At 44.8% G+C, this 27,446-nt stretch overlaps 2 protein-coding genes and 1 long non-coding RNA gene across 3 annotated transcripts in view; 2 read left to right on the top strand and 1 right to left on the bottom strand.

Annotated features, from left to right (window-relative positions):
• The first annotated feature begins 3,788 nt into the window (after nt 1–3,788).
• On the top strand, nt 3,789–12,950 carry LOC137850866 (uncharacterized). The gene is made up of 2 exons (XR_011092848.1): nt 3,789–4,120; nt 12,609–12,950. It is a non-coding gene; the product is annotated as an uncharacterized lncRNA (long non-coding RNA).
• A 6,363-nt stretch (nt 12,951–19,313) lies between these two features.
• PTGR3 (prostaglandin reductase 3) lies at nt 19,314–25,519 on the bottom strand. The gene is made up of 2 exons (XM_068671342.1): nt 24,913–25,519; nt 19,314–20,742 (listed from the first exon to the last, which is right to left on the bottom strand). The coding sequence occupies exons 1-2, from the start codon at nt 25,137–25,139 to the stop codon at nt 19,818–19,820; spliced, it is 1,152 nt and encodes a 383-aa protein (XP_068527443.1). The 5' UTR covers nt 25,140–25,519; the 3' UTR covers nt 19,314–19,817.
• Nucleotides 25,520–26,593: 1,074 nt separating this feature from the next.
• The window catches only part of TSHZ1 (teashirt zinc finger homeobox 1), a 55,680-nt gene continuing 54,827 nt past the window's right edge, over nt 26,594–27,446 (top strand). The window contains exon 1 of the mRNA XM_068671340.1: nt 26,594–27,446. This exon is cut by the window's right edge and continues 820 nt beyond it. The gene's annotated coding sequence lies outside the window, so the exon portion shown is untranslated.

Here is a 27,446-nt window from a genome sequence, read left to right as displayed (position 1 = left end):
TGCCCTTCACATGTTGATGTTGCTCTAGCCTGCATGGAAGCTGGAGGAATTGGAGGAAGCACTGCATATTTACCATGTAGAAGGTGCTGGGACACAGTATATTGGGCAGGAAGAACATCTGGCAACAGCAAGGAAGATGTGGGTTACCCACATTACAGGCAGAAGCAGGCTAAAGAAGACAACCACTTGCCCCGGCTCTGGAGTTCCCCTGGGCTGCTCCTAGAGAACCTCTGCCTTTGTGAATCACCAATAGGTCATCAAAGTGTAAATATGTACACGGCTCCAACTGTGTGGCTGCATGGGTTTCACAATAGTTCAGACAACCTGGGTGGTAATTCATGCTCTTCATACTTCGGTTCGTACTGAACCCTCTCCACTCAAAATCCTGGGAATTTTGCACCAAATTTGGCTGTGGTCTTCCCAATCAAGATCAACTAAATATGCTCCATAATAGCAATATATATATATGCTCCATAATAGCAATATATATATCATAACAGACAAAACAGAAAAAAACTGTAGTGGGGAATAACATGCCCATTTTAGAGATGGGTCGCTGAGTCACAGCAAGACGATCGCCCGTGTTCCCAGGGGAGGGCAGGTAACTCCAAGGAGCCAGTACTCGCCCACATTGGACAGAAAGTCAATAACAAGGCTTAACTTTGATCTCCTGACTTGCGACCGTCTTATGAAGCAAGGATAAAACCAAGCCTTTCCCCAGGGCCTCTTGACAGAGGTGTGTTATTGCTGCTGATGAAGAAGCCCTCGTGCCGTTCCCAGGCTGCTGCTGGATGGCGACCATCAGCACTGTGGGACGGGGCAAGAGCTTCATCCAAAATTTACTTTGTGGGCACATTTGGGGCGACTTCTGCGTGAATAACTGACTGACTTGTTGCTAGGGAACAGTTGGGAGAGATGCTTTTTGATCTCCCATACACTTACTACTAATAAATAAACAAATAACAATAATTACAACAAACCCCAAGCCTGTTGTATCTCCAGGATTAATTAATGATGAAATACAGCTGAAACCCTGTAAAAGCAGGCAGCAAGGTGGGTTCAATTTCACATTTCCCTGCTGCGTATGGAAATGAACGTTGAAATTAACATTTTTTTTTCCTCCTTAAAATTTACCTTAGCTGGATCAGGTTGGTGGGAGGAGTGGGGGAGTATTCCCTTTGCAGACAGAGGATGAGCAGGCAGACAGTAAATCTCCCTGTGCCGGTTTTACTTGCATCCAGTTTTTCCTGCCTAGTACAGTTAAGTTTTTTAGATACTTTACTTGCATTTCTAATTCAGTTATTCTTCTGAAATTTATTCAAAGGATTTATGCTTATGAAATTATAATATAATGCTGCCTATATGCCAATGAGCTGCAGGCAAAGAAAATAATTTTCTTCAATTTACAGTTATGAGGCTGGAAGAAAATGATGCCTTCTTATCACCTCTTTTTCTTTGTATGCCTCGGTATTTTTTTAAGTCTTCAGAAGGCAGGAGCTGATGATGAATTCTTAAGCAGATCACACTGATAATTGTATTTCAGAACTGTCAACTCTGTGAAGACTGTCCACGGAGGTGTCTCAGTTCACTTGAGCTATTTGTGTCACTGCTTCTCCAGGAACTCAGCCCTCAATAAAACCCAAATCACTGGGGATATTGTTAAGTCTTCTGAAAGGATTATTAGATCGAAGGAAAATTTATGGATGACACTTTGTAACAATTAATCAGGAACTGTTGATGAAGTTAAGTTGGTTCTTTATTCTTGAGCAGAAAAAAAAAATATGCAGCCCCTGTACAAATTGTCAAATGGCCTATTTTGTCACTCTGTTTGATTAATGGACTATTTGGAGTCCCCAAAAAGTCCTAGTACAAATAAAAAAGAATCATAAATATTGAATAAGCTCACAGCATGGTTAACCTTGACTATATTTTGGAACATTCTTGGGGAAAACTTTGCTATACAGAAAATAAATTGCTAAGGGGATTAAAAAAAAAATCACAACAAATTGGAGATTTTGGAGAATGTCACCTACCCAACCTTGTCATCCTGATTAGCCTGCCATGATAAATTAGCTTTAGTTAGCTTTGCAATCAGGTCAGAAACTGCTGGCACACCACTGTGTTTTGTTAGTGGGGCTACACCTGGTCCACAAAAGGGGCACAGGATGGCACGGAAAATACTCCTGCATTTGGTGCTTTGTATGTCACGCAAGGCTGGGACTGCTAACAGCCTATTATCCCTTTGTACTGTAATTTATGGAAATGGAGCCCAAGGAGTGCTAAGAGCATGGGAGTCATGGTGCCATAAGGTTGCTTCTGAAAGGTTGGTCGAAAGATGTCCGGCGATCTGTGTATATGCAAATGATAAGACCCGAGCTTCAGCTGCAGTGAACACACACGTTCATACGTATTCAGGACACACAGTTTCCATCTTTTCCTTGTGCTCCTCTGTCTCTCTATTTGCAATTCGGGTGCCCTCCTCCCCCAGACCTACCCTCCCCCCCATTGCTTGATGCAGCTGTTTAGTCCTGACAGGTCTGACCAGTCATTTTTGCTAACCTCTGATAGCATCTAGGTCACAGTGATCCCAAACCATTCTGCTTTTGTTCTCAGTGAACAAGAAATACAATGCTGTTAGTTTAGGCTAGGGTTCCGCAAAGCACTTAAAACCCATGTACTTTCCTCAAAGAATGCAAGCAATGCCCTCTTCTCCTTCCCCGCTGCTTGGCACTTCAGTGCCTGCCTGCAGTTAGCCCTGTCTCAGGCATTTTTTGGATGAATCAGGCCCTTTCTCAGGAGACTTTACAGCCAGTTTACATTTCCTTTAGTTGGCCCCTTCACTAACCCACCTAAGCTGACACACATGCAATAAGATACTTTCAAACAGAGATTATTCATGCTTGGGAGCGCGATAGATTTTGAAATCTGTGCAACTATTCCCATTAGGGATGTAAGGGAGCTGCAAAACAATAACTGCTCATTATATTGTGTTGATTCCTTGCAAGTAATAGGGATTAGAATAGGGAGTGTTTTTCATCTCATCACATTTCATTGCGATACTCTGCCATCCATTTTTATCCCCATAGTCACTGAGATCACAGGTAGTCCTCTACCTCCTACTTGGGAAGAACAGTAAACAAAAAGAGCTGGGCTAGAGGCTACGTGAGGCAGCAGTACAGGGAAACTGAGGTGCTCGCTCTGCTTGCTCCCTGGGCTAGCAACGACCAAAGGAAAATGCTTTCCCTAGAAAGGTCCTCAGAAAAATGAGGCCAGGAAAGGTGAAGAGATGGTTTGGAAGGTGAAGAGATGGTTTGGACTATTTTCATGTTTTTATTTCAAATCATTATGTAGCATGTGGAGAAGAGCTGGGATGAGTAAAGCTTTTGAGGACTCTGAGCATTTCTTCAACGGTACAGGAGTGAACATTTTTATGAAGGGCTTTCACGATCACACAGTGCTATAGCCAATGGCTAAAAACAATAACAGCAAAAAAAGTGTAAGTCACCAGCCTGAACGAGACTGGTGTGAGGTGGAAGTTTTGGGAGGAAGCTGGCAGAGATCCTTCTGGTGATGGGGCAGGAGAGGCGGGAGCAGCACTGCCCCATGCTGCTAGGCCCGTGCCAAAGCCCCAGCACAAACACCTACCTGCTGTTTTCCTACCATATTGCAAAGCCCAGGTGTCCACTAGCAGTGGTTATTAAGGCTGAGAGTTTTTACGTCAGCTGGGTGTCAATTCTTGATAAATTTCAGCCTTGGTAATATCATCCAGCCTTAAGAAGCTCCTCCTGCAGGCCTACCTAGGAGAGCTGCAGCAGCCCTCCATCCCCAGCCTGAGCTAGAGAGGGTGTTTACAACATGCTGGTAGACTGGCTTTGGGGTGGGGTGCTTCTAGGGCCTCCTGCTGATGCTGGTATGTTCTGCATGGGATTTATAAATGTTGGCTAGGTCAGGGAGACTTGGCAGACCTGAATGGACTGTTTAGCCCAGTGATCACATGGGAGAGAGGAAACCTGCGCTCTATTTCTAGAGCTGGTTGAGTATTTCATATCAGTTTCTGGAGCACAGCTGGGACCCAGAACCTACTCTGGAAGGAGAAGAATGTCTTCTGCATCAAGTGCAGGTACTAAGAGTGACTGGATCAATGTTTGAATGCTCCTGGAGTTGCCTAGATGCTTTAGGTGCTTCCAAGATCATAATAGCCATTTAGGAGTAGGGTGCATAAGTTCCGGTTCCTATTACAGTCAGTATAAATAATTTATATTGAGCAGAGCAGCTTAAAAAAAAAGAAAAAAAAAAAAAAGGATATCCCTATCTGAAAATAGCATTCATACTTTTGTGGTGCTTTTAAGAAGTGTGGATTTAAATCACCTGGGAGGAGCTATGTTTACTTCTCTGCTGTCATCTCATGTAGGTGCTCAGATTGTCTTTTTTTCAGGGCTGGATCATTCCTGCCTTATGAATGCCAACCAGGCTGGGTTCCACGTGGTGCATGGGAGGCATATCTCATATGCTCATGCCAGCACAGGTTAAAAGTGAACCAGGAATATAACACCTCTGCAGCATCTGCTGTTAGGTATGTGTCCTGTTGTCTGGAGAGCCTTGCTGCTGTGGGAACAAAGGCAGACATTTGGGGACCTGAGGCACCTCCTTGGTACTCTTCTGGTGAGCAGAAGTTTAGAGATGTGAGTTGGTGGTTGTTCATTAAATGTCCAAGCATGTTTGCAAGGGGCCTTTCAACACGTGAAATCATAGGAAGGTTTTTCCTCACAGAGCTTTTAAGGTGTACTCAGATGTATCTTCACTTCTTCAAAGAAAATGTTCCTAGAATCTTTTGCAGAGCTGGCAAACAGAGAAGACCAGTCCTGGTCTATATTTTCTTCTAACTCCCCTAAACGTAAAATAGGCACTAAAATAGAATGAAGTCCTATTTACTAAACATTAAGTAAGGCTGCTTCTTTGATCACTTTTCTTCTGAAAGAGGGCTCATATTTAAGAAACATGAGGAAAGATTCAGCCACCGAAGGGTGTGGATTTCATTGCTATTGTTTGCCAGCAAAAGAACAACACTGCAGATGAAAAAGCATATACTAAATGAAACTAATTGCATTATAAAGAGCACCAGGCATCCTATAAAAACCTGTTGCCTAAATGTGCCTGTAACAACTTTATCAACAAATGATCTTCATGCAAAGGAGCCAAAGCAATTAGGTGGGGGTTGGCAGATCACTGCACTCCCTTGACATACACTGTAGTAAAATAGACCACCAACTTGAAAAAAAATCCTACATATGTCAAAATGCTAGGCTAGTGGTTCAAATGTTTTACCAGGGTCTTGTCTGTGTTAATTTGCCACATTTCATAAAGCATGTTACACAACATTCATTTTTGTACCTTCTCTCCTTTCACTGCCCCTGCCCTCTTTGGCTATATGTGCTTTGGAGTAAACCACCTGCAGAAGTGCTTGCATCAGCTAGAACTAAATTAGCAAATTGGTCTCAGCTGAAAACAGCCAGGTTTATTCTCCAGGTGAAGGCTGATTTATTTATTTTTTTAAACTGTCTTTGACTAACAGGTAACTAAAAACCTAGCTATAATAATGAAAGGATAGGTAGACTACTGTTGCCTGAATTAGTCTGTGCGTGCCTTTTCTTTTCCTTTTTTTTTTTAAATTTTTTTTTTTTTTTTATTTAACCATTACAAAATCATCTACCCATTGATTTTTGAAGACCCCAAAAGAAGAGTAAATGGCAGGTATGTGTTATTACCCTTTTAAGAGGGGCTGGCATTTTAAACATGGGGCGAGCATTTAGGTATTAGGTGGTCTCCCAGCTTTGGATAGTAGGAGACCGGGAATATTGAGATGTGGCTATAGGTTTGCTTATACTTAACTGCTTTCCTGGATGCCTACTAATATGTACTGTATGCTATTGGGTTTTATGCTTTTATAGAGTGGAGCTGTATTATTCGTGGGGTGTGAAGTATAGTGTTGATTGTGTTTTAATTCATCTGTAATCAGAGGAAAGAAAAGGATTGGACTCTTGGTTTTCACAGATGGGAAGGCATAGTCTTTGCTCTTAATGTTAGAAGTAATAACGAAACTTTGGTTTTCTGAATTTTAATAGATGAATGATTTGAAGTATGCTCCCAACTAGGCTAACAAACCATCTGCCATGGGTAAATGATGCTTCATGTAGCTCATTCTGGACACCTCTATAATATAAAATCAATGTAGGAAACTTTCTCTATCAGTGCATGGAGCTGTCCATGTTTACAGAGACAAAACTGGAATATTTGTGGGGGCTATGCAAAGTATTCACACATGATTGTATATGTGCCTTTACCATATTTTTGCTTACCTACATGTTTGTCAGCTCTAGTGCTTTTTGTTAGAATAATCTTAACTTTGTGTTAATATTCCCCTTGTGTGAGATTCATTGCTACATCTTACCTGAGTGGAAATAGTGTGGTGAAATCTTGTTAGACCTTTAGTGTCTATGTTTAGACTTGGAAAATTACTATGCAGTTTTTATGGCCATCCATCTACACAAAACCTGCTTATTTTTTCTTTGTCGATGAATGGCACCGAGTTGCTTAAGGAAGTCAGTAGTTGAATTTTGTTTGGAATTACATGTGAAAGAGGACCCTCCTTCTTGTCATTTTATTTATCATTAACAGCCATTATAATTTCTTCCCAGCGGCAATTACACTGATATCGCTACATCTAAATCAGAAATGACACTGTAGTGGTTGTATTATGTTGACTGGGCATCACCTAATTTTTAAGTGACGTCCTTGCCCCATCATTGTGATTATATCCCTTTCTAATAAGTAATATAAGGAAAGATCTACATAATGGGAAGATATACATATTAATGTAGTCCATGACAAACATGTTAACTTTACATATTAATCTTGGTAAATAGAAGTCATGTTTACATTTTTCTTCTTCAGTACCCTGTTCCCTTGACAGCTTGCTTTCCCTCTGGTTTTATTCTTTCCAATCCTGGTGTATGTTCTGCTGCCTCTGGTCACCCTGTTAGTCACAGAAGGAGAAGGCAGGTCACATCCATCTGGTTTAAAAAAATAAAATAAAAAAAAAAGGGGGGGGGAGAAGCAGTGTTACTGGATAACATAATATTGTTGCTCTCCTCATTGCATTCAGGCCTGCGTGAAGGGACTTGGATATGGGCAATAAACATATGTGTGTGGTAATGAGATTGTTGGTGAAAAGTCATCTTGAAAAGACAAGGAGCAATTAAGCTTGCTTACTTATACAAGTTAGAATGACAAGATGCCATTGCCGGCCCCACTCATCCATATAATAGGGTTCTCCTTCCTTGCTTAGCTGTATTGGGAGAAGCGTTTCCTGTCAAACCTCTGCCATGGCTCCACCATAAAGCAAACTGCCTTCTTCCCTTTTATACACAGATCATTCTTACACTTCACATTGCTGTCCTGACTTCAAGAGAGTGTCTGCTGTCAAGCACCTGAATTAGAATAATTTAAGAATTCAATGCAAAATATTCATTTAACCAAGTATTTGTATCAGTGTATTCTCTTGTCTGTTTTTTAATTGAATACTAAAGGATGTCAGTGGAAAGATGTGCAGATTGCTTGCAAACATTTAATAATGCAGCGTGGTGAGTCAACAAATAATGCACTTTCCTTTAGAAATCTTAAAGATTAAGATAGGATATCTTTGATGTTATTGACAAGCAGAGAAGTGTGGAACAATAAGAACATAAGATAGTTAGTGTTAGATAACAATAGCTATCCTTATGCATCTTGAATTGAATGATGAAGCCATCAATTAGAGAAATAGCCCTCTGAGTATATATCATTGACAAGATGAATACCAGCACATTGTATTTGCGGATGGCAGTCTCGGTGATCTGTAATTCAGAGAGCTGGAGATACAGTCTAACTAATCCTATGATATTGCAATAAAAAGAATAGAAAACAAAAATTGTCATCTTCACCTCTCTTCATTTTTTAGCAACTAGACTCAGAGAATGAAAGTAGTTGTACTTCATATTAATTACTTAAACAATACTTTCTCATTTAATTTTGAGATGTTTTTATTCTCCCCATTCAGCATGTTTAGTAGACATGTCCAGGGCTTAAAAGAGCATGAGGAGCAGTTCTGTCTGTTTGTTGTCTGTTCTCTTAATTGATTCTTACATGCCGGCATGGGGATCCATTTAGTCCCTCTCCATACCAAGGAGCAGACCTGGCAACTGCTCCTTATATGGCAGAGCTTCTATTTGCAACCTAAATTTCCCCTTGTTCTCTTTGGAATGTCTTATAGTTTCTGTCCCCTCCAGCTTTTTTTTTTTTGCCTTTTTTTTTTTTTTTCTAAACTTTAATAGCCATTAGTGTTATGTTTATAGCAGAGAAGCAACAGAAAGAAAAGTTAAAGAGCTGGAGTTGCACTGTTGCACTTCTATAAACAAGGAATTCTCAGCCCTGGCAGTTTCCAGTTAATTAGTTTCGGTTCTTTTACTTACGTTTTGAAAGTGAGTGAATATTCCATGGTCAGGGCCAACATTTATTCTTGGATCTGTATGTAGGTAAAAAAATGTACTTCAGCAGAGTTACACAGTAAGAGCGGCTCTGTAGGAGATTAAAGAAAAAAATACAAGGAAAAACGTAATTAAAGCAGTTCTAGGCTAATTATAAAATACAATTTAAGGAATGGGAATAATTCCTTAATGGTCACCATTTGTGACCATTATCTGCTTTATTATTATTTTTCAGCTGAGTTTTTTAATATGAATGCTTTTGTGCAAAATCAGCTTTATAATCTTTCCACAGGACTCTAAATGTTTTGGTCCTCTCCGTTTGCTTGTTTGCAGAGGTCATTACATTAAAAAATGGATCCTACCAGGGATGTCAGTGATCGTTGCGGTGAAGACGAATTTCCAGAGCCTTAGGGGAAAAACGGTCACTGCCTTTCCCAGAAATATTTGCAAGGGCTAATGAAGTTTGGTGGATCTCAGTGGTATTGCAAATGTACTGCCTGATGGGGGGTGGGGGTGTGTGGAAACAGGTCTTTCAAGAAAGTAGCAGGTAAAAGGAATTTCTGTAGCTTTCCCCCTTCAAAATCTAATCAAATGAAACCACCTACAGGCCAATAAGCTTCTTGAGTGCACTTTGCCCTGGAAATAGTGTTTTATGATCGCCCAAAACATAAATAATGCAATAAAAGAAAATGTTTGAGGTCTCCTTAATGAGCTATTGTTAAGGCACCCTTCGCTCTAATCTCCTTTCGTAGTCTGATGCAAAGAGCAGCATCCAGTGGCTGAGAGTGTATTTTGAGTGCTGCTGGGGAAAGTACAAATGAGAAAACAGCCTTAATTACACTGCTTGCTGCATCTCGAGGTCCATGTGGTTTGACCGGCTGTGTTAGGACACCCTGTAATTTGGAGGAATTCTCTGCACGCTGGCACCATAAATGTACTGCTATCCAAAGGATGGTTAATAATCTAAAGTTGGCTGTTAACATCGCTGGAGCTGGTGTCTATAATTTCAGCGAGTGACCTGAATGACTCTGCAATGAAAGACTGAAATGTCACTCTCCTGCTTTACTTTGTGCGCCTTGAGCAAAGGCTGCTCCAGACCATGTCCCTCCGTCATGTCCGAAAGTGGAAAGGGCAGTGTGGCTTCGTGGCTCTGTGAAGTCCCCCGGCTGGGGCAGGGAAGTGGGGGGCATGGGAGGGAAGTGAGACGTGTCCCCAGCCATGTCCCTGGTACCCATTGCTGCCATCTCTGCTCATGTTAAGGTGAGGCTGGCCATGGGGAGCCGACTCGCCCAGGCTCTCTAGCTGCCAGTAAATCAGACCCAATGCCTGTGGCTAAAGGCAAAGCAAATGGTTGCCATTACCCAGGTATTTATTTAGCACCTGCTGCTGTGACATCTGTGTAATAGTGGCTGTGTACGACACGAGGTGGCCCAGCCTGGCTTTGAGCATTTCCTCATGACAAGCAGGTGGAGGAGCAGTACTCTCCTCAGGGGCATGACTGGGGAGCTGCAAGTGCAAAGCTTCACTCCTGCTGCCAGCAGTCTCAAACCCTCACTTCTGCTGCACCCCATTGGTATGGCTCAGGTGCAGGACAGGAATAAAATGCCATTGGTAAATTTCAGAAAGTTCAGTATTTTTGTTTCTTTTGGAAGCCTGTGATATTTTGGCATATTTTCCTTTGAAGGCCAGGGCAATGCTGATTGAAGATCAGTGTTGGCACTGAAGTGTACAAGGTGGCAGGATCTCCCGTGCTTCAGCACAAAATCATCCCCTGTCAGACACAGCACCAGGGCAGCCACCTGGTAGGGGATGAGACAGTGCTTTTAATACTGCTTTGTACTGAGTTGAACAAAAAGACTAATCTGCTCACAGTGCTCTGGGGTTGCACCTTCTTGCACCCAGCGAGGCAGGCCCTCAGTGTGACTGCAGTTTTTAGGTTTCCTTATAGTCCCTCAGGCCTTCATGCAGGTTGCCTGACATACAAGTGTTAGAGTTGGGGTCCCTTCAGCCTTTCTGCTCACCATGTGATCCATCTGCAAGTGCTCGAGAAGCACCTCTGTGTTTCCTCCAATGCAGTATGGCACTATGGGTCAAGGATGGAGAAACTTGTCCACTCTTTGAATAACTGGGGGTGTGACTTGTACCTAGGCCACACTGTGCTTCCCTCCAGCTGTCGTAAAGACCTTATTGAGATGTTTTTTACAATGCTGTTTATATATGATGGGTGTGGTGAAGTACAGAATATATTTCCAGAAGGCAAAGAAATTGCCTTTGCTTTCCCACCTTGTGCTTGCCTGTAATTAGTTGAAAATGTGACATGTTGCCAAGAAAGTGGAAGAAACAGACAGCAAGAACACTGACATGAATTCTTGTTGCAGTAACCTTGTGAAGTGCTGCTATTAGATCTAGGTTGGTCTCTGATCTACACAGGAAAAAGGCCTGTTGCCACTTGATAAACTTGGACGACGTGAAGCAAAACTCTTGGCTTTCCTCCAGTCACCTGAACATGCCACTGCTGATGTCCTTTTTTTGCCCCCTCTAGATACAACCTTTTTCCTTACAGCATGCTCTATCCACAACCCTCAAAGCGTCTTGTAGGATTCTGGCTTCTACTGTGAACCACTGCTTAGCTCCCATACCCCTACAAGATCAGCTGCATGGAAAAGGAGGAATACTTGGCTCCTTCCTCTTGGCTCCATGACATCTGTTTTGTGACTGCTGAACATGTCAGCTTTCCACAAGTACAAAAGGAAGAAATGCAATAGAAGCAGCAGCATCTCATAGAACTGTAGCATTAACAGATGGAACCAAAGATGCTGCAAATGAAATCATCTCGGTGGAAACAGTCCTTGGGTCCTTCCCCTAGCCCCCAGGATAAGCAGATCTTCTAAACTGGAAAGTAAAGTAATGTCTATTTCTGTGGTAAAATGGAAACTGTATGTATTTGCCGTAAATCCACTCAAATTTTGTTGCAGAGCCTTTAGGCGAAACTGTATGCTTTCTTAGGTTTAGGTTAGTCATAAGACAAGGGTAACTGAACTCTCCTCTGGAAAGGGAGAGAAAAGCCTGAAATACTTCCAGTGGCCTGTCCCTCTATGATTATTTCAACCTTTTTGATGAAGGGAGAGAAAGATGTTTTTTGAGAAATTTAATTTGAGAAGGTGAGGGAAGAATAGCTATTAAGTAGCTCAGGATTCTGGTGTTGGGGTTGTCTTCTACACTAGGATGGGTGCTAATCTGTCCCTCATGCTTGAAAATATTTAGAGAAGAAAGGCACCTGAGAATCGATGGGCTGCCTTCACAGCAGTTTCTCTGAGCAGGGCTGGCTTTGCCATCATCTCTGGGCAGACAGCCTGCTGAGGTGGTGCTGTTGCCACTATTACTCTTGCAGCACTGATGCTTGTGAGCACACCCCATCTCCCATGGCTTTGGGGATTATCTGGAGGCCTTGGGATGTTTCACTGTGGTCTGAGGTTAGGCAGGAATATCTCAGAGCTGCTTTTTCCATCCACATGGACACACATGCAGGGGAAGGAGAGCCCGGTTCTCCTCACAGACTGCTTTTGCATTGATTTCAGCAGTGTTATCCTTGTTCTGCATTTATATTCCCAGGACAGGGAACTGCCTCCAGATCTCTCTCATTTGTTGGGGGCTTGTGATAGCAGAGTGGGGTTCAACAGCTTACTATGAAGCCAAATGATCCAATAACTGACATTATCTAGATTACCAAGAACACAGGAAAAATAACATACTTTATCCACTTCCTTCTGCCTACTCCTGCCACACCCTAAGTGAGAGGGGAAGGTACATTGCGCTACTTGTGTGCAGGGGTTATTCTGAAAGTAGGGCAGCCTGAGGAGTGTGCTCATTAGGGCTTCAATGAGGGATTGCACATAGGTGTCAAGGGGCAAATCAGCCAGACGTTTGCAGCGTTATCCTTGTTTAACATTATGAAACAGCTTTCAAAACTCTGGATGCAAATAAAACTTTCTGACAGCCTGCCAGAAACGGTCACGCCGACAATGTCATGCCAACGTGAATGAAGTTGGTGTATTTTTTTTATTATTATTTATTTTTTTATTGCAGCAGTCAGACTTGCCAAACAACCTATTTCGGTGGAATGTGGGTTCCTGGGCGGCTGGAAGTGCTTGGCCGCCGGCCTTGCGGTTCACCTGGGGCGTGCTGTCACTGTGTCTTGCCACCTCCAGAGACACATGCAGTGCCTCTCCTCCTCCCTCTGTGCATTAGCACCTCTGCCATATCATTCCTAAGATAGAAGGAAGCCTGCACACAGCTCCTCGGAACATGCAATGAGATTTGCGTGCCGGTGAACTTCCTCCGCCAACACGCTCCTCAGCAGCTGAAGTGACTTGGTGCGGCCCTCGCTTGGTCCTTTTGACCTCCCTATTGTTAGGGAAGATAAATGCTTCCCCTTTCTCCCACGGAAGGCCTGCAGGGTGTGTTTGCACGGTGGGCGGTCTGGTCCTGCAGCGAATGGAGAGGTTTCTTCATGTTTGCAGCGTTCTCAGTTCCAGTGCTGAGGAGAGATGAGGCTGCTTGACGTGCTGTGGGACAAGGTGGCTTAGGAGCGCAGGTGCAGCGATGCCATGTGCACTGTGATAGAAGGCTTGCACATAACTTTTTGCTTCTGAATGACATGGGAAAGCACCCTAAGTCAAGGAGAGTGTGATGCTTCAGCCAAGTAGGAAACGAGCACCTACGGGACAGGTGCCAAGATCTCCTGGTGCTTCCAAGCCCTCATTTCTGGCTATTGTGCTGCCTATAGGAGTTGGTGAGTCTCCTGACAGAAACTCCCCTGCGCAGAGCCACAGCAGCTTCTCATGCACAGCCTGCTGGTAATGTATTTTGCAAGACTGATGAAAAAGCTGAAGAGGGAGGGAGCAAGCTACTGGCTACCACTAACAGCTCTGGGCTGCTCGAGGTTGTGAGGCCTGCTGGGCTCCAAGCCGAGCGCCTGGGGAGCTGCAAACCACTTCTGTCCTGCGATAGGGGCTTTACTCCTTGTGGGCCCTGCGGGAGGTGCAGCAGGTACCTGCAGCTCATGCTGAACCCACACCACCAAAAGGGCCCTGATAGCCAGCAACAAATTAAAGCCCTGTCCAAAACCACCCCGCCCTGTAATCTAGGTAACGAATGTGAGCTTGAGGTGGGGGGAGTAGACTTTGGGACGTACAACTGAGATAAAGGTACTTTGTACCTATGCGGCGTCTGCTGAATTTTGTTCTAACTCGCTGAGAATCAGCAGGCCGTACCTGACAGCTTGTTGTTTATTTTTCTCCTTGGGCCTGGTCTGCGTGTACTTCTGCGCCAGTAAAACGCAGCGAGTGCAGCAAGCGTTTACTTTCTCTAATGTTACCGTTTCATCTGGTCTAATAAAGCCAGCGCTTATTTATGTGTGTATCTGTGCTTGAGAGAGGCAGGAACAACACCCGAGCTGGGGAGGGGGGGAAAAAAAAATAAAATTACCAAGTACCTACACAAGGAGTTAAAGCGACAGGATATATATGAAGGGGTTAAAGCACTACACAGGTACAGATCCTGTGGCAATTACAAATGTTATTGAAATAAAAACCAGAAACAGGAAGCCAAAAAACAGGTCCCTAAGGCAGGCATCTGTCTTAAATGATATCATTTGTCAAGTTTCCAGCATCTTGTGGTTGTGAACACAAAAAGAAGTTCTGTGTTATACTAAGGACATTACATACTCATTAGTTGGAATGTTCCTGAAGTACATAATACAGGATTTTCATTTAATAAGAAGCAGCTACTTGCCACTGCGTTGTACATAAAATAAATTCTGGGCATGCTAATTGCTATTCAAGGATGTTCTACCTAATTTTTGACAGGTTTTTCTTCCCCCCCCCCCCCCTCTAGACTACACAGTAAAAACTGTAAGCAGAATGTGCTGCTATGGTTAAAAAAATCTTTTTAGAATACATATTTTTTTTTATTTCTGAAAAATGGATTATTTCAACAATGAATATTAAAGGCTCTAATGCACATATTAAAAGGAAAAAAAAAAGCAAGTTAGCTACAGGAATTTCTCTTTATTTGGGGGGAGTAGCAAGGAAGCAAAATACGTATGTACAGATATGTACATATATACATAAATATGCATAGATATGTGCATATATACACAGATACATATACATTCATACATATATACAGAAGTCTGTATCTCAACACAGTAACTCTTCAAGTCTTCTCCCCCATCTCCAAGAACAAACCTAACTGTAATTAATTGGTATAGTTCCTCTATCTGAACACTATTAGTGCATTAGAGTTAACTAATATATAAGCTTCCCCCTCGCTGCCCTGCCAATGACCTTAAGCTTCACATGGTAGGAAGGCCACTTGCTGTAGAATAGAAAAGTAATTTATCCACCATGATTGTTCAGCCCTGGCCCCTCTGTAAAACAGCGACTGACAATTGTGCTGTATTATGGATGGTGCGTTTGTGGGGTGTACAATAGTGTGCAGAGCATCAAGCTCACTTCCCTGAACACTGCAGGCAGGGTTTGAAAAGTGATCCTGCAAAGATGAGGCCACTTGCTGAGCTATGGCCCTCCATTTTCAAATCCTTTTTCCCCCCAAATATCTCTCTTCCTCCTTTTTTTTTTTTTTTTTTCCACCCCCCAAAGACAGAACAATATTGTTTTCTCAGCTTAAGTAAGAGCAGTATTCCATTCATAAAAATGTGTCATTAAAAAAAAAAAAAGGTTACTTTTCTTTTACCTGGGGTTTCCCTGCTTCTTTCCACATTTCAGGATTTAGCATATTCCCTCAAAACATAATAAATTTCGATTCTGTAGCTTAAGGGATCCATCAGTTAAAATGTTAGTCTTTCATCTTTATTACCCTCCCATTAAAATGAAAGAAACCGGGACACACTTCAGTTTAGAAGAAGCAATTTAGTTGGTAATGTCCTTACTACTCAAGTCTTTACAAAGAGAGAAAGTGCATTATTGCTTATATTTCACACATCTATCTGCATAAGAAGCAACTAAAGCTTTCAGACACATACGATGTTAAATTTAATAATATTCTTTGATTAGATTATTTTATTACAACATTTTTCCATTACCAGTCATTTCCCGTACACATTTACATTCATAAAACCTGCAGGTTTTTCTTTGTTTGTGTGTGTGTGTGTGTATGTATTTATAAAGCAAGGAAAAGATTCTCTCGTGCTACAGCTGTTACGTTGGAAAAGAACAGATTAATAACTAGCCACCACGTAGGACTAGGTTTTCTTGTACGCTGCACCAGTAACCCTTTGCTATAATGAGGACACAAAGAGGCTCACATCAGGCTGCTCCTCTTCTTCATAACTCAAAAGCGTCACAGTGGCAATAGCCTCTAGTGCTATTTGTCTTTAGTGCAGTTGTGACACTTCGGCATGATCCATAATTTGGCAGCTATTTACCGTGACATTTCCCTTCAGTGCAGCCATAACATTCAGTGAAGCCATTATTTGGTTCCATTTACCATATAAATTGTATTGTTGTGCATGCATGCTAGCAGCTACATTAGGTACCTGAAAATGAGTAAATCTTGTAAAATAGATACTAACAGCTATTCAGCAGTGGAATTTCTTCACTCCTCAGACAGAAGTCGGAATATATACAATATCTGCAAACACTCCTGCAAACTTTTCCTGGAGACGCTGTAATTATTTGTATTTACATGACAAGGGAGAAATTAATGTCCGCTTATTAAATATATACACTTGGTATATATCTGTACAGAGGCACACACACAAAGCGAACTAGTGCTTGGTAGAATTCTAACTTCGCTCAGAAAGGTATTAGGAGATTCCAGCATAGCAATTAAGTAGGAAGCGTATCTGTAAAATGTGCTGAGGGTTGCAGGCCAGGAGAGAGTGAGTACGTGTGTGTCCATGTGCGCGTGCGTATGCACACATGTGACAGACTCAGGAAAAAAGCCAGCTCTTCATCTATTTCTTTGTTGTTTTTCCATGGAAGCATATGTGTGTAGGAAAGGGAAATTCTGTTATTAGCCTCAGCAAACAATGCCAGATTCCTCTGTAGCAAATTCATTTAGAAAGGTAAAATTAGGATGTAGTGCTAGCAACCACATCTCAATGAGCTGCTATTATTAATAGTATTATTATTTAAATCCCTGCTCTCTACATATAGTATACTTAGTACTTCCCAGGCAAATGTATTATTATTTTTAATCATTTAAGTCCCCACTGTGCACACAGCTTTTAATACACCTTTTTTGCAAGCATATTAAGTGTATTGTTATTAATCCCTTGCTGTGACTCTACAGTATTTCTTTTCCTTGTACATTCAATGTCCTATCATTTAAACCTCTCAGTGTGTGCATGCCATATACATTTTCCTATCCATCTAATATTTAAACATTATTTAAATCCATCATAGCTTACTTACTCAAAGTCAGCCCTGCTCCCATAACTGAAAGTCTGCAGAATGTACTTTTAAATAAAGGAGAAAAGTTGGCTTCTTCCTCTCCCCCACCCCCTTAAAATTATTGTGAATTTTGGCAGAAGAGCCTTATCTGCGTGTTTCAGAAACAATGTTTCACCCTCTCCCCGCTGATAACGCTCTCTTTCAGCGATCTAGAAGTTTTATCTTTAAAAACAAAAATTCCCTCTTCATTCTGGATTCACTCAAGGAAGAGCAATCATGCATAGCCCGAGCTACCTTTTAGCTCAATACAGGCGTTGGATGAAAAGGACAGCCCCAATGGCCGTGGCCCAACCCAAACACCAGAAAGGCTACAGGGTCAGTACACTGGACGTACACGTTCTGCATATACCAAATTTAAATTTTTAGTAACACTGTAATCAGTATTAAAGTGCTGAAAAATATGCCTGAAGCCAAAAAGCAACCAAATGTCATATTTGAATACATGTACATATGTGACCCCTCCAAAAAGGTTCCTCTGTTCCCTCATTTTGCTTAGTGAAGGTGCCTGGGGCAGTTGCATTACTCCACATTATATACAAAGTAACTTATTAAAAGAAAGTAGACTGCTGCATGTCCCAGCTCAGTCCTGTTACAGGAAGAGGTTTTATGACAAAAGCACTTGGAAGTCACAGCCGTGCAGACAGCTAAACCTACTGGACTGGCAGGGATCAACACCTCTGTGAATTGGGCCACTTGGATGCACTTGGCATTTGACTGGAGGGACTTTGAGAAACTGTTACCCACACAACTCTTCTGCACGCACCCCAGATACAACTAAATGTACTCTTTTATTTTTGTTTTGCTCTACTGTGTCCCCAAAAGGTTTTGTTTGTTTTTAAAGATGCATTTATTGACCCAAAGCAGCCCATTTTCTTTGAGCAAGGAAAGACACCAAATGCCTAGGAATAAAAGAGTCAGAACTTTGTATGCTCTGACCTCTTATGCTACTTGAGTGTTTGTCTTTCTAGCATTTACCTGGAAGGCCAAAATACCTTTCTAATTATCCAAAATATATAAAACGCTACAATATTTGTAATATTATAGGGAAAAGAGTAAGTCTGTTTCTAACAGTAGATCTGTGTGAAAACAAAAATCACAGTGGCTTGAGTAAAACAGAAGCAGGAACAATGACTCAAGCCATTCCCCACAAACCTCCAAAGTGGGACTAGTCAGAGATGGCCCAAAAATGGGACAGTGGTTTGCTGAGCTTAATTCTATCGGATGCTAATGGCATAAGCGCTCAGATGTTACAATAAGAATTAACTAAATCAAATTTAAAAAATAAATAATTCTCTACTGTCTGTAGTAAAGTAAAATACAAGCTTTTTGCACATTGCTTTAAAAAATTTGTCATGTAGTCAGTCCTGAATAATGCCCAGAAATTAAGTTTATCCTGGCTTTATTCCCTCAGTCCCTAGACATTATCAGTCTATCATTAAGTTTATTATTAGGTGTATGATCTTATGAAATTTCCATCTCTCCAACTGCATACAAATGTATATAATTTCAAAAGAAGAGGCAAAAACAGCATTTAAGATCTTGAACATTTGCTATGGAAAAAAAGATGTAGAGGAAGCATAGTTTAAAGTATTTTATTGTTCTGGAAAATATTACACTTCTAGCTGGAATTCCCATGGTATGTACCGTTAATGATTTCTATTAAGTGAGGAAGAATTTTCAAAACTTTACAAAACCTTTTAACTGCACCCGCTGGATAATCTACTCCTGAGCAATGTGACGTGTACTAGGTACGGTGACTGCAGAATTAAAATGGTCTTGCTGCCCGTAAAAGGGCTTCTGCAGAAGCGATATTCAGTAACAGTAGAAGTAGCAGCCTGATTATGGCAAGTCACATCAAGAATCATCGGTCAAAGAACTCTGCAGTACAGAGACCATCTGCAAAGGAGCTAGTCAGCAAGAACTGTATCAACATAAATAAAGGCACAAGCGTTTTAAAAGCTTTTTTTTATTATTATTTTATTAAATCTTCAAAAAATATAACAGGGCCTGAACACATATGAATATGGCTCAAAACCCCACTCCAACAGTCTTGTAACACTGATTAAAGAGAGATGGTGGGATGGTAAGCACTAACAGTAGCAGATTAAAGTGCAAGAAAATAAAGTCACAGCTTGTGGTGAAATATTTAAAATAAAATGTCACAGTTGTTTACAGTTATGAATGACATGACTAAAAAAAACAAGTTGTTTTTCTTATTATTACTGCCATGTTAGCTTTGGAAGGTAAATTTTCCCTGTGTAACTGGTCAAGAAATATTACTATAAATCCACGATGTGAAATTATGATTATTGTGTTTGTTACAAAAAAAAAAAATCAAGAATATATATTTTTTTGTAAACTCTAAGAGAATATTTAATAAAGTAGCCACATGATATGACTCTTTTTACTTAGTCTTGTTCTAACTATTTTATTTTTAAATCAGGGAATCAAATCTGCCGAAAGAAAAAAAAATCTGAGCTGAACTATATATAAAATCTTATCAAACTAGTCTGACAGACTAAATCTGCCTCTGCATCAAGACTTACTCTGTCATGAACAATGTTCCTGTCTCATGCTAGCCTAAGCGACAGAATCAAACACAGGCCCGTTAAGTCTGTGCTTCAGCCACAGATTAAGGCACTTTCAGGAAAAGAAGGAAAAAAAACACAAAACTCTTTATTAACACCTTAATGCTGTTTTTTAATTTAATATCCATTACTAAGTTAAAAAAAAAAAAAAAAAAAAAGAAATTGTTCTAGTAATTCTAAGGCATAAAGTGCCCATTTTCTCTCTTCTGATTTATATCATTGTTCTGTTTTTACAGCTTACTGTTGACAGAGTGAGGTAATTCAACTACAATTTTTCCAATGTTTTTTCCCATGTACATGTAATCTACAGCACGAAATACAGACTCCAAGCCAATGAACTTGCCCTCTGGAGACATGTCTCCGAGGTCCACCTCACAGACCAGTTCTCCTTTTTCATACATCTCGAGCAAGTGCTTCAGAGCCATTTTGTATTCGGAAAAGTAATGGTTCAAGAAGAAACCCCGGATGCTGGCAGACTTCTTCAGCAGTTTTGCTGGCAAAACCTCTGCTTTAGTAGGCGAGAGGCCAGTAGGGTTCTGGTAGCCACTGATAAACCCAATAACTATCAGGCGCCCTTTGGTAGCCAAGGAGTTAACAGCCAAGTCAAACATCTTCCCACCAACAGACTCGTACACCACATCCACACCTTCTGGGTAGTCCTTCCTAAGGACAGACTCAATGTTTTCAGTTTTATAGTTGATTGCACGGTCACAGCCAATGGATTTCAGAAAGCCACCCTTTTCATCGCTGGAGCAGGTTCCAATTACATGGCACTTTGCCTTCTTTGCGAGCTGCACAGCGAACTGGCCCGTTCCTCCAGCCGCTGCTGTCACCAGGACCTTCTGGCCTTCAGACAGCTCTCCCAGTTCCTTCAGGCTGATGTATGCAGTAGCACCACTTACCATTAAAGTCAGAAACTCGGGTTTCACAGAGGGCAGAGGCACTGCTTGCTTGGCAGGCACGACTGTGTATTCAGCAAAGGAACCTGCTTTAACGTAGGCCACGGCTTGGCCCACTGTGTAATTGGCACTAGCACTGAGTCCTAACGCTACCACATCACCAACACCTTCAAAGCCTATGTCAAATGGGGGTTTAACCGACGTGTCATATCGACCGGCTGAGTAGTTTATGTCAGATGCATTAATGCCGACAAATCTAGAAGAAAACAGAAAGGTATTAAAACAATTCATTCCTTAGCAAGTCTTTGTTGTATGAGAAACCTTCGATTTAAATTTATGGGATGCATACGATAACTTTTTTTCCGATTCTGGGTATATTTGAATAAGGAGCACACTGCAAAGACTACCTCGGGTCAGGCTTTTGTACTTTACATTAGGTTACTCTAGAATTAAAGATAGATCTGCTAAAAGGAAAAAAAAAAAAAAAAAAAAAGAAAAGAAAAGGACATTTTCCTCAGCTCCATTTGACCGAACTAAGCAAAATAAAAATAACTCCACACAAGATTAAAGGATGAAAATTAATTGGCCACTTTATACAAGATGTGAAAACACTGAAGAATAAAACGTGCAGAGCGGTAAATATGTTGATTCTGGCAACAAATTTACATTTTTGAATATAATAATACTGTTAATGACTAACGATCATATTAACTATCGATGTCGTTTGCAAGGTCATGTTACTGTAGGCAAGTACTTTTTAATTGATGGAGTCACTACAGCAAATTTGCCTTTTGATGTAGCTAATGTCAGTGCTAAAATATTTTTCCTTCCAGAAATGACTCGCCACGCATCAAAACAACCTTGCACAGAAGGGCTAAAATTGTGAGGCTATCAAGTCCTGCTGACCTCTAACAGGTGAAAATGGATGCCAATATTTAAAAAAAAAATTAAAAAAAAGGGAAGACAGACGTCCTCACAACATCATTAAGCAGTAGGAGATAACACATAGGAGGAAAGACACGATCTAGCTTAACCACCAAGAGTATTTTAGTAACGCTGGGTTTCCAGAACAGGAAGACTATCGCTATGTAGGCGAAGGGAGAGGGACCGGGGAGGATTCTGCTAGCTGCAAAACGTCGAAGGGAACCACACGCAACACAAAAGACCGCGACTGCTGGCACACGTGGCCGTGACAACCTGAAAGATGCGCTCGGCAGCGTGCGAGAGCCGCGCAGGCATGCCACCGCCGCACTTTGCCAGAGGCTCCGAGCCTTCCTGCGGCTTCCCGAGGCTCGCCCCCCGGCTGCGGGGAGCTGCGGGGGAGCTGCGGGGGAGCTGCGGGGGAGCGCCCGGCCCCCGCCGCCTCCCCTGGCTCCGGCGCCGGGCTCCGAGCGCGGGGCTCCCAGCGCAGCTCCGCGCCGCTGCCGGCGGGGCGCCGCGTCCCGGCCGGGTTTTATTTATTATTATTATTATTATTTTTTTTTTTTGGGGGGTGTCCCTTTCTTTCTAGAGGTCGCCGAGCGTCCCCGCGGCCGGCCGAGTTCAAACTTCTCTGCGCTTTTTTTTTTTTTTTTTTTTTTGAAGTGGGACCGGGGCCGGTTTACAAGTTGCGGAGGAGTTTGCTAACTTCTGGGAACAAAAGAGCACACGAGCAACAATGACTGGGGCGCCGGTGGGCTTGGAGAGCGCTTCCAAACCTTTCCCCCCCCGTCCCGTTTTCCTTTCTCGGATTATCTCATTCCGGGGTTTCTAACGGGCTTGCTCCTTCTCCATCCCGAGACGTAAACCTGACAAGGCGAGAGGGTGCCTTTCCCCAAGGCTCTTCCCCCCGCCCCGTCTGCCCCGGGGACCCGCCGCGCACCGCCGCCCGACCTGCAGCCAACACAAAGTCACCCCCGCCGGCACCGGGCGAGAAACGCCGCATTTACAACCCAAACGCCCGGCGGAAACGGCCCGCCGCTTTCCCCACCGTGTCCCGTTAACCCCCGGGTTCAGCAGCTCCCCCCCGGCTCACCCCCCGCTGCCTCCTCTATAAACTTTTTTTTTCGCGTCTTCCATCCCAGCAGCGAAACGTCCCAGGTATGCTGGGAACGAAACGCGTCCCCTCCGTCATAAAATCCCGCAAAGAGCGCGGAGCTGGAGGAAGGACACATTCTTCACGCTGCCTGGGTCCTTGTCCTGCAGTGGTGGGAGCCTTGTCCCCCGCCACCCCCCCCCCAAAAAACGTAACAGCCCGACACACGAAGCTGAAAGGGCTTCGTTAGGGGATTTGTACGCTCCTCTCCCGCTCCTTCTCCTCCTCTCCTGCACAGAACCGAAATAAATGCATTGCTTTAAACCCATTTCTAGTTTTGAAGTATTTCTCTCTGAATAAAGGACAGATTTTTTTTTCCTTAAAAAATTGAAAAAAAAAAAAAGCTGCTGGCTCAGTTTTCCAAAGGAGGAAAAAAAAAAAAAAAAGAGGGAAGAAAGTTCCACTTAACTGAAGAGCATCTTATTTGAAAACATCTCTCCATACAGGGACTCGGCACATTTTAGTTCCCCGTTCCCCTAAAATCCAAACCCAGATTTTATTGTGGTGAATCAGGATTGTTTTGCATAAAAAGCTCAAAGCAATTAATAGTATTCATGGGCGTGACTGGGACTGAAATGAGCAGATCTGCAAACGCACTCTTGGAACTCCAAGTCCTTCACTGCTTTGTTTTTAATTCTGTGTTTCTACCTATCACAAAACATGCAGTTGGATTTAGGGCTTGCTTTTTTTTTTTTTTTTTTTAAGACACAGGGACCCATCCTTTTGGGATGGGAAAAAGCTTCCCCCGAGTGACAAGAGGGGGAAACACTCCAAACTCGCTTCCTGCTGCTGCTCGTTCATAGAGCGTGCTTTTCAGTAATGCGATCCTGTGTCTTCTGTGACACCCCCCCGAAAATAACAGTAAATATAGAGAAAATGGCACGGATCCCCAAATAATACCAGACATGTGAAGTCTAACCCTAAAGCTTCTCACTCACCTCTCCCTCCCCTCCATCCCCACTCGTGCATGTGTCTGTACAGGAGCATGTGTCTAACAAGCTGAGACCCAGTGGTTGCCTGCCCGAAATGTCTGGAGCAGCTCCTGCTTCCAGTCTGCTCTGAGCTCTGCGCCTCAGCCCTTTCGCCGTGAGGTGTGCACGGGGAGCCCACCCAGCAAAGGGAGGGAGGAGAGGGAGAGAGGAAGAGTTACGCTGGAAGCTGTGGAGGAGAGGAATAAATTAAAAAAAAATCACGGGGAGGGGGCGAGAAGGAATCCAAGTGCATGGGGGGAGGCGATGAGGGAAGCGAGGATGTCGCCCAGCCCCGTGCTACCCAGCTCAGGTCCTGCTGGCCTCTTCACCCCCCCGACAGGCACCGAGCCCCAGCCTGTGGGCTGCTGCAGGCCCTTATTGCTCCGTGGCCCTGAGCAGGCGCAGCACCGCCGTGGTTTGGACGCGGAGGTGTGGAGGAGGGAATTTTGGTCTCCGGGATCCTAAGGGAAGGCGTCAGCATCGGATTAAAGCGGCACACGAGGCTCCTCGTCAGCTCCTGTAGCAGTCCCTGTCCTACTTTCCCCTTCCCCCTTGTTCACCAATTTCTTTACGCGCTCCCCACGGACTCACACCAGGGATCACACACACACCATGCACTCAGTCAAAGCCTTCCCAAAACTCCCAGGACCATCCTGAAGGATCTCTTTAGGCTTCCTAATGCCTCAAGGCTTCAGTGCCACTGCTGCTTGCCTGCTCGACGAGCACCCGAGAGAGTGCTGCTCTCACCCTCACCCGCGGTGCCCGGCGTTTCCCCTTCCCCTCTCTTGCTGGGCACCCCCTGGACTTTTTTTTTTAGGGCTTCCAGCTGCGAGCAGCCAGCTCCACGGGGCCGGCTGCGGGGAGGGAGGGCAGGGTCGCTCCTCGGAGCCCGGGTGTCTCGGCGCAGGATTTACGGCGCTTTAGGTTAAAGCCAAAAGTCCCCTCCTCGCCCCCCGCCGGGGGGAATTGGGGTGGGGGGGGTGGGGGGGGGGAGCGTCCCGGCAGCCCGGGGAAGGGGCAGGGAGGCGGTGCGGGGCGGGGAGCACCGGCGGGGGGCTGGGAGGGACTTGGCGAGCACCGGCGGCCCGAGGTGAGCCGGGAGGAGGAGGAGGAGGAGGAGGAGGAGGAGGAGGGAGGAGGAAGCATCACCCCACGTGGACGGGGCAGCAGCAGCCGCCGCACAGCAGCAGGGGCACCGGCACCCCAAATAAAGTTAAATTTAAGCAGTCGCCAGATGGCAGCTGGTGCGAGCCGGGAGCCGGCCCGCAAAGCACGCGTGCGGGAGCAGGCCACGAGGTGGGAAGGGGTGGTGTTTTTGTTATTTATTATTTTTTTTTTTTTTTGGGGGGGGTGTCCGTGTGTGTGTGTGGCTGCGGCTCACCTGTTCCTGACGAGGAGGTCGCCGTCCCCGGGGAGGGGCACGGGCACGCCGTGCCGCAGGGCGACCGCTTCCCTGAAGTTGGGGCTCCGCCGGGTCACCACCAGCTTCTTCATGGCGCTGGGGATGCCCGAGCCCTGGAAATCCAGAAAGTGGCGGCTGTACGACAGGTCCACGATGGGCCGCGCCCGGCAGCCCAGCGCCACGCCGCTGCGGGCGCTCCAGCTCATGGCCCGGCACCGCCGCTCCCGGCTGCTGGATCCCGGCTGCTGGATCCCGGATCCCGGCTGAGGATCGCGGCTGTCACCGTGCGCGCTGCTCCGGCCGTCGGGGGGCTTTAAAGAGCGGCTGCATAGGAGGGGAGGGAAGGGAGTGGGGGGGTGGGGGGGGGAGAGACAGCGAGGCGGGGAGCGCCGCGGATCCGCCACCCCCGCCCCGCGCCCTGCGAGCAGCGCTTACCGGGCACCCAAAAAATAAAAATTAAAAAAAAAATAAATTAAAAAAAAAATATAACAATAATAAAAGAGGAGCGGCAGCGCCCGGCGCCTCTCCTCGCCGCCGCCGAGCCGCTGCCCGCCGGCCCCAGGCTCCGCCCCTTCCGTGCGAAACGTTCACTTCCTCGCAGCCAGGTGCTACGAATCGACCCCGAGCCGCCGCCGGCCCCGGCCCCGGCCCCGGCCCCGGCCCCGGCCCCGGCCCCGGCCCCGCGGCCGCCGGTTAGGGGGCGTGCGGCCGCCACCGCCGGTTGACCTGTCGGCCGGCCACCGCGGGTTGACCTGTCGGCCGGCGCCGCGCGGGGAAGCCTCTCGGGGTTTTTTTCCACCCCTAATAATTAATAAAGTGGTTTTCTCGCCTCACGGCGCGGCAAAGGGGAGCTGTGCGGGGAGGGAGCTGGGTTAGGGGAGCGAAGCGGCGCCGCGGCGGTGGTTGTCCCAACTTTGTGTGAGGGAGGGCAGGGCAGGGGGTGTCTCCGTGCCAGCAAGCAGCGCCTTCCTCGGCTCTGCCTCGCTAAACATGTGCAGGAAAAGAGGAGAAAAAAAAATAACAAATCCCCTTTTTGCCCGAAAGAGAGCAAAGCTGCAGTTTGGAGCGTGTTCCTGCCGGGATCAGCCGGGTGGTGGCTTTTTCTTTGCTTTCGCGGCTCACAGAAGCCCGGGAAGAGCACCTCCTGTCCCCGCGTTATGTAAATCCCCCGGGCGCACGGGCTCCGTGAGCAGCGCGCTTCGCTCGGCGGGGCTGCTGCCACCGCGGAGCCGCTCAGCGCCGGGCAGCCGCCTGCCACGGCGAGGTCCCGTCCCCTGCCTTATTTTCACGTCTTTATTTATTTATTTATCTGGGGTAAGTTTGCCGGCAGCAGACCTCAAGTTGTTGAAGCAGCACATGCGTCTTGGCGCGGCGCTTCAGCAAGTGGATCTGTAACAACAGCCCCCTCGGCGTGCGTGCGGCTCACATGAGAAATCTTTTATGCCCTGCTGTGTTAAGACTTTTTTTTTTTTTTTTTTTGTCATATTGTTTAGCTCTCGGAAGGAGAGAAAGGGGAAAAAAAAAAAAAAAAGAAAACAAAGCAATTAAAAAGATTGACAGGTATGGGTTTGTGTGAGACCTATTTGTAATTGTCAGGGTGACGTGGGCAAGAGGAGGAGGAGTAAGGAGCTGAAGCAGGAAAAGCAGCTCGATGTGTCTGTCTATCAGTTGAGGCTGTCTGAGAGCTCTGGGACCCGAATGTGTGTTATATTTCAGTGAAAAGAGCAGAGAGGGAGAGTGGATCTCTTTCTCTCCCAGGAGTTTGGGGGGGGGACAGTTCACGTTAATCTCTCCCACTCAGTGACTAGCTTTTCTTCCTCCCCCCCCCCGCCCGCCCTCTTTGCACACACTCTCCGGGGTTTTTCTTGGTTTTGGCAATTTTTTTTTGGTGTTTTGTTTTTTTTTGTTTTCGTGTTTCGTATTTTTTTTTTTTCCTGTTGCAGATCAAGATCAGCCAAAAAAAAATCCATGATAAAAAAAACCGTGTTCGCATTATATTTAGTAGCAGAAGAAGCTTCGATTTGTGGAGGAAAAAAAAAGGGAGAGCAAGACAGAAAAGTAGTCCTCTCCGGTGGTGACACTGTTTGATCTGTGACTGTTTGGAAGGTGGAGGAGTGACTGACATTTCCCATCCGGTGTATATGTATGTATGGGGGCTTTACTCCTTTTTATTATTTGCTTTCTTGCTCTTAGACTAAGTGCTGGGAGGAGAAGGAGAGACTGGATCGACCTCGTTTTTTGCACAATGAACAAACTATTAGCAACGCAATAAAAAAACAAACAAACAAACAAAACCCCCACCACCAGCAGCCCACAAATCCACGAGCCTGAACCAAGCCAGCCTGCGAGCGAGCGAGAAAGTTGCGCTTTGAGACTCTTTGATCTCGGAGAAAGCCTGAGAGGGGGGGAGTGACTGAATTTACCGTCTCATCGCCGCCGCTTGCTCGGCTCTCCGCCGCCGAGAAGAAGGAGCAGCAGAAGAAGAAGTGATTAAGGAAAGGAGGGGGAGAAGG

The sequence above is a fragment of the Anas acuta genome, chromosome 2 (genome assembly GCF_963932015.1).
Source record: "Anas acuta chromosome 2, bAnaAcu1.1, whole genome shotgun sequence".
NCBI lineage: Eukaryota > Metazoa > Chordata > Aves > Anseriformes > Anatidae > Anas > Anas acuta.
Note: the sequence above shows the minus strand (reverse complement) of the source record. Positions and strands in the feature narration are given on the sequence as shown.